This window comes from Parambassis ranga, chromosome 9 (assembly GCF_900634625.1).
Source record: "Parambassis ranga chromosome 9, fParRan2.1, whole genome shotgun sequence".
In the NCBI taxonomy this organism is placed as follows: domain Eukaryota; kingdom Metazoa; phylum Chordata; class Actinopteri; family Ambassidae; genus Parambassis; species Parambassis ranga.
Window position 1 is genome coordinate 11,558,444 of NC_041030.1, and position 6,755 is coordinate 11,565,198.

Sequence of the window (6,755 nt, forward strand, 5' to 3'; positions counted from 1 at the left end):
ACACAAGAGGGCGTGTTGGTGTGTGTCAGAGGCGCTCCTGTGGGTCCTGGCCTGTCAGCGCTCTGATTTAGGACCCAGCTGCTGTATGCTGAAAACAACGCGTGTTCATGTTGTTGTGATGGTTTTCGTTGGCTTTAAGGACCACGTGTTTGTCTGGAATTTTAAAAAACTCTCACTTTTTTAAAAGAATTGTACAAATCCTCTAACTACTAACTGATTGTCACCGATAACAATACTGTTTTGTGAATGTTTGTAAAGTTTTCACTTGGAGAATAAGTGTTGGTGTAACATTAACATGAGGCATATTTTGAGATAAGCAGGCCCACAGACAGACATGGAGCCTTGTTTTAAAAGCAGAGCCTCTCCGGTATGGCTATGACATATTAATCTGTCATAGTTTAAATGCAGTAATGGAGTGTAAGTGAGTAAAATCCATCCACAGTGTGATCATGTTCTAGTGTGTCCGGGATTTTCTCCTCTCTGGCCTGAAAAGTTAAAGTTGCTGTTTGTGTGTTTTTAAGGAAGCAATACAAAGTCATTCTGTGTAAACAACAAACAGCAGAATACAAAATAAAAAAATTACACGAACAGAAAAGAGCAAAGCAAAGCTGGAGAACAAACGTAAGTGTGCCAGTGTGTGTCGTGTGTGTCTGTGTGTGTGTGTTTGGTTAGTGCTGGCCAGGGTCTGCGGAGCCAATCAGCTGCTCATGCAGATGACGTGCTGATGTCCTACGTCAGCCCTGCCGCTTGTCAGGATCAGAGCTCCACACACACCGGCAACAAACACATACACACACTCCCTCTCCGAGCCGGACAGCACAGCCCCTCGGCCCGGCAGCCCGGCAGCGGAGGACACATCCAGGCTTCCAGGCTCCGCAGCCCGCTGTGACAGTGGACCTAACATCGCCTTATTTTGTGGACATGGGCGACATGGGGGATCCGCCGAAAAGTAAGACACTTGTTCGCTTGTCAGGATACTGTTGTGGAAGTGAAATCCAAACTTTTAGCTGTGAAGTGATGTCTGCAGACGGAGCATATTTGGCCTTTTAAAGCCACTGCATCATAAAGAAGTTATTCAGATAAGCTTTAAGAAAGAAAGTAATCTTTCTGCAGACTTTTTATTCAGCGAAACACAACAACAACATATAATAATACTACTACTTCTACTACTACTACTAATAATAATAATAATTATTATTATTATAATTATTATTATTATTATTGGTGGTGCTTTATTTACTTTATTCCTGGTACAGTGTGTGATGTGTCCTGCTTCTGCTGCTCTTCCAGAGAAGCGGTTGGTGTCTCTATGCGTGGGCTGCGGTAATCAGATCCACGACCAGTACATCTTGCGGGTCTCCCCGGACCTGGAGTGGCACGCCGCCTGTCTCAAGTGTGCCGAGTGCAGCCAGTACCTGGACGAGTCCTGCACATGCTTCGTCAGGGATGGAAAGACTTACTGTAAACGGGACTACATCAGGTAGGACGGCCGGGACAGGACGACCTCTCCATATGCGACAGGAGCTGAAGCTGCACGGCAGAAATTGGAATTATTATATTGCTTTAACATTTTATTCGGACCAACTCACGTCCACTGGATCCCCGTGTTCTGTGTGTAAACACGACTTTACTTTAAATATGAAAACAACTTGAACTCATTCGTTAATGTGCGTTTTCATTGTATAAATTACTTTAAAAATAACGCACATAAACCTGAGTGATGCACATAATTGCATCACGAGTAGTCTGGAGATTACGATCAAAATGAGATATGACACACCAAGATGCGGGACAGGTGGACCTGTAGGAAATGATAAAAAAAATGCACCCTGACTTTACGCACTTATTATGATTGGCCTACAGGCTGTAAATTCACTGATATAGTGTTTCTTTTTTATGTGTATTGGACCCGAACTTGAGCAGCCGGTTTGTTTATTATATGACAAATGACAAAAATGACAACAATACAAAATTTCACTGCAGTTAAAAAATGTGGATAATAATAATAATAATAATAATAATAATAATAATAATTCGAACTCCGAGTATAATTTTACAATTCTGTAATAATACTAATTATTATTTTATTATTATTATTATATTTTTCTTGCTGTGCATTTGTCGGGTTGGTGACTCGTGAATATGTGTGTGCGCGTTCTCAGGTTATACGGGATTAAATGCGCTAAATGCAACATCGGCTTCAGCAAGAATGACTTTGTGATGAGGGCCCGCTCCAAAGTCTACCACATCGAGTGTTTCCGCTGCGTTGCCTGCAGCCGGCAACTCATCCCGGGTGACGAGTTCGCCTTGCGGGAAGACGGGCTCTTCTGTCGAGCCGATCACGATGTTGTGGAACGGGCCAGCCTGGGCCCCGGAGACCCACTCAGCCCGCTGCACCCCGCCAGACCGCTGCAGATGGCAGGTAAGATCCCGGAGAGGAGGAGACAGTTACTGCTGGAAAACACATACTTTCTTTCTCCTATGTTTCTGCCTTTGATATTTTTTACTTTCGTCTTTTTTTCCTAGAGTTTAGAAGCTTTTCTCTTTGGTCTGGCGCTTTAAAATGTGCCGATGTGTCTTTGAATGAGACACTTCATTTCACGTTCAAATTAAGTGCACCTCTTGTATTTCTGACACTTTATCAGAGCGGTTTAGCCCACCTACCTTTGATCTACAATTTAATGTAAATGTTACTCAGCACACCTCTTCTCCTGGTGTCATAATGAGAAGTGAAGCTCTCCCTCTTTCTTATTTGTCTTCTTTTGTTGTCTGCTCTTATCCAAATCGTCTTCTTCTGCAGACCAAGTCAGGGCAGGGTCGGTAGATTAGATATACGATGTGTGTCAAAAAATACCCCAAGTTATCACCAAGCTGCCGGAGAAGTGTCCATAGCCTGGGACAGGCAGATGCAGTGTGTGCTGCTCTGTGTGTTTGGTTGGAGGTTAAAGAGCTGCGCTGTCCTGCTGTTTTTAATGTAGGCTAATGACCTTCATCCCACGTGTCAGTGAGAGTTTCTGGTGTTCCACACTTTAATCTAATGAGCAATGAAACACAAAACATGATCGTATTCAGACAAATTACTTTGCTCAAAGCCGCGCACCATGCACAGCCCTCTGATGCGTAAAGTGTCATTAAACTCATATTGGACAAAGTTGTGCAACGTGTGGTTGGAAACTCTGCCTCTATCTGCCTCTTAAATATTTTCTTCACTTTTTCCTAAATTGATTTTGTATTTGCCGGGTTGTCCCCCCCGTCTTTTCTCTACAGCAGAGCCAATCTCCGCCCGTCAGCCAGCGCTACGGCCTCACGTCCATAAACAGCCGGAGAAGACCACCCGGGTTCGGACAGTGCTAAACGAAAAGCAGCTGCACACCCTGCGAACTTGCTACAACGCCAACCCGAGGCCCGACGCCCTAATGAAGGAGCAGCTGGTGGAGATGACCGGCCTCAGCCCGCGAGTGATCCGGGTATGGTTCCAGAATAAGCGGTGCAAGGACAAGAAGAAAAGCCTGCTTATGAAACAACTGCAACAGCAACAGACCAACGACAAGACGGTAAGAGGATGCCACATGAATTAAATCCTCTTCACCCATTTTCTTTCATATTGACATTATACTAAAAACGAAACGAAACAAATGTGTATGTGACCTCCTGCAGGCCATTCTTTGAACAAAGACAGGCCCTAAATGTCGCAACTGTCTGCTCCTCCATTATTAATCCGGAGGTTTAACCCCTGATTTAAGGTAGCCTCTATTAAAGCGTCATGACGAATGGACTTACAGCGCACTTTGTGAAGTTCTTTTATTCACAAAGAGCCAAATGGAGGCTTTGTATCAGAGTGAAGGACAGCGGTGATGCTGATGTTGTGGAAAGTGTGGATAAACTGATAAGAGGCTTTAAAGCTGCATGCTCGCGGACGCGCTCATACATGCGCAAAGCTAAACATGCCTCTGTCTTTAATTGTTTACCTGTTTATTGATTGTTTTGTTGATTGACTGGCGGATTCATTTCAGAGGTCACCACCTCCTCCACCCACCCACCTACACACACACATATACTTCAGGACCCAGAGTCCATCATCCGTAATCACCCACAGTGAAAGATATGGGTGCTGACCACAAGGCCTCCTCCTCATCTCCTTGCAGAACATCCAGGGAATGACGGGCACCCCGATGGTGGCGGCCAGTCCAGAGCGTCACGATGGAGGCATTCAGGCCAACCCGGTGGAGGTGCAGAGCTACCAGCCGCCCTGGAAAGTTCTCAGCGACTTCGCCCTGCAAAGCGACATTGACCAACCGGCCTTCCAACAACTGGTTCGTCCTTTTCTGTTCACTAAGTCGTCATAGTCCATTTATTTAATTGTCTACAAATTTTAATTAAATAAATATTGTTATCCTCAATTTGACCCCACACTAAATAAGTGCAACTTGTGGTTCTGCAGCCCAGTATTATTTATGGGGATACTTTAAAAAGTCACTTATTGTCATGTATTCTAAATACATTTCCATGCATGCATCTTTGATTTCCTGAGGAAGCTGGTCCACATAACTGGATTCATAAGAGTTCTCTAGTTTTTAGTTGATTTTAAATCCTCACAAGGCCTGTGTAGGCACAAAAAGACAGCGGTGCAGTCAGGCCACCGGATGTGGAAGCAGTGGGGATAGATTTATACCGTCCCATTCTCATTGATTTATCTCCTTTATGGTGACGCAGCAGCAGGACCACATCTCCCAGTACTATCTTTTAAAACAAGCTCCGGCACAGAGAATGTAGGAGGACGCAAAACAGTGTCATGTGTTTTCATCGCCACAAGTGGATTATTAGCATTTATGACAAAAACTGGAATGTGACACGCCACTCACCCGCGCTTTGGTTGCGGGAAAGCTGAGCTGTGTTTAGACAAGTAGCCTAAATAGTGTAATGGATGGCGTAAACATGTAGGGGGGACCAGCTGAAGACCAGGGTTAAGATATCAGCTATTGCTATTTTTGCTTTTCCGTTCATTAGACATCACACACACACACACACTGTGTTTTGTGGGATGGAACACTTTAATCAGATGATCTATCAGACCAGCAGAGCATGCTGGAAGCAATCTACCACCCATGTCAATAAATACCATAATAAGAATGATCTCTATGACGTATTCAAAACTCTAAAAAGTTCAATTTTCTTTGGAATATGGTGACTTGATTGGCTGCAGTAATATGCGCCTTCCTCTGATAGACAGGGCTCACCTATGTGTCCAGATGTGTCTAACCGCAGCCCGCTCTGTCCCACAGGTCAGTTTCTCGGAGGGGGGACCGGGCTCGAACTCGACAGGCAGCGAGGTAGCGTCCATGTCGTCGCAGCTTCCAGACACGCCGAACAGCATGGTGTCCAGTCCCATCGAGGCCTGAGCGAGACAGCGCATGGACTGGACTGAGCTGAACACGCAGCCCTGTTCATCCCATCCCTCCCGACTGCACCAAACAACCCCTTGGTTGTATTTTGACACTGTGAAGACAATCATGGGATTTACCACAGCTTATACCCATTTCTAATGTCCATCCAGAAGAGACAGGCGGACGTGTCATCTGCCGTTCACACGCCTGGTTACAGTTGCCAAAAAAAGAAGAAGAAGAAGTTGGCTCCATCGATAAATGGGACCTCTGAGAAGGAGATGATTCTGACCTGTAGCCTCCATGCGAAATGCTCAGCGCTACTCTGAAAACAGACTGGTGATTTTTTTAAATTCGATACACGCACCTCATCATATAATAGACCATGCGGAGGGGAAGAGCACTGCTTTTCTTCATTTAATTACATGATTTCCTTCATGACCCAAGTACTAAAGCATTTGCAACAAGGTATACCTCTATTTTGCCACAAGCTTCGTGGGACATTTGTGTGAGTTAGTGTCAGTCCAAGAATATTTTTTTTTCTTTCCCAAAGATGTGTAAATTAATAAGTTAAAAATACCGTTAGCTCTGGAAGAAAATGTTTTGTTTGTTCCCGTGCAACAAAATTATTTATTATTTATTGTCGACAAATTCGCCACCTTTTTGTGTAACTTTCTTAACTGAAGTAAAAAGAAAAACAAAAAGAATAGAGTTTGGTCTGTGGATTTTTATCAAAAGTAGATTTTTAAAAAAATGTTTTTTTTTGTTTTCATCTACAAACAAAGAGTTTCTGAGGTGTTTTTTTCCACACAAGAGGCGAACACAAGCTCTGTTAAATGGCTGGATGGACAGCCTGCGGTTAATTGGGTGTCATGTTGGTGTATATGCTATCTCAGTTTACCTATAGTCTGCTTTAATTCAACTCCACTGCTCTTTGTTTTTACATGTGCACGAACAAAGTCAATTGACCTGAGCTTAATATTATCTTTGATAAAAACTGACAGCAGCTTTTTTTTAAGTTGAAGAATCTATTTTAAGAGAATTTATAAAACATGTATTTCTACTTTTTTACTGCACAGAGGTTTAGACAACATGTAAATACTTAAAAATCTTGAAAACTTGACATTACTGCGGATTTCGCTGCTCTGTGGAGCCGAGCGGCAGAGGTGTCTGACAAAGAAGAGTTATTTTTATCCTGAAATGTTTGATGGCGGGAGTGTTTAGCGTGATGTTTCCTAAAGAGGATTTTGGGAAATGCATGGAGTGGATGGTGGATGTGTGAAAGTAGCAGACGGTAGAGAGGGCTGGCTGGTGTAGAGAAAGACAGGATGCAGCCTTGAGTTTGACCGTTGTGGACTCTGCTGATGGGTGAAG

General features: G+C 43.8%; 1 protein-coding gene across 2 annotated transcripts; it reads left to right on the top strand.

Moving 5' to 3' along the window:
* Positions 1-516: 516 nt before the first annotated feature.
* On the top strand, positions 517-6,034 carry isl1a (ISL LIM homeobox 1a). 2 transcript variants are annotated; one of them, XM_028414348.1, is made up of 6 exons: positions 517-949; positions 1,291-1,480; positions 2,163-2,422; positions 3,271-3,554; positions 4,146-4,313; positions 5,283-6,034. In XM_028414348.1, the coding sequence occupies exons 1-6, from the start codon at positions 922-924 to the stop codon at positions 5,397-5,399; spliced, it is 1,047 nt and encodes a 348-aa protein (XP_028270149.1). In that variant the 5' UTR covers positions 517-921; the 3' UTR covers positions 5,400-6,034. The 2 variants fall into 2 exon arrangements, with proteins under 2 accessions (XP_028270149.1, XP_028270148.1); XM_028414347.1 differs by having other exon boundaries at positions 520-949; positions 3,268-3,554.
* The last annotated feature ends 721 nt before the right edge of the window (positions 6,035-6,755 follow it).

What these genes read in the sequence shown, in the direction of transcription:
- isl1a (XM_028414347.1), top strand. Translation starts at nt 922, where the DNA reads ATGGGCGACATGGGGGATCCGCCGAAAA. An exon ending in TGTAAACGGGACTACATCAG is followed by an intron (nt 1,481 to 2,162) that starts GTAGGACGGCCG and finishes GCGCGTTCTCAG; the next exon opens with GTTATACGGGATTAAATGCG. An exon ending in CAGACCGCTGCAGATGGCAG is followed by an intron (nt 2,423 to 3,267) that starts GTAAGATCCCGG and finishes TTTTCTCTACAG; the next exon opens with CAGAGCCAATCTCCGCCCGT.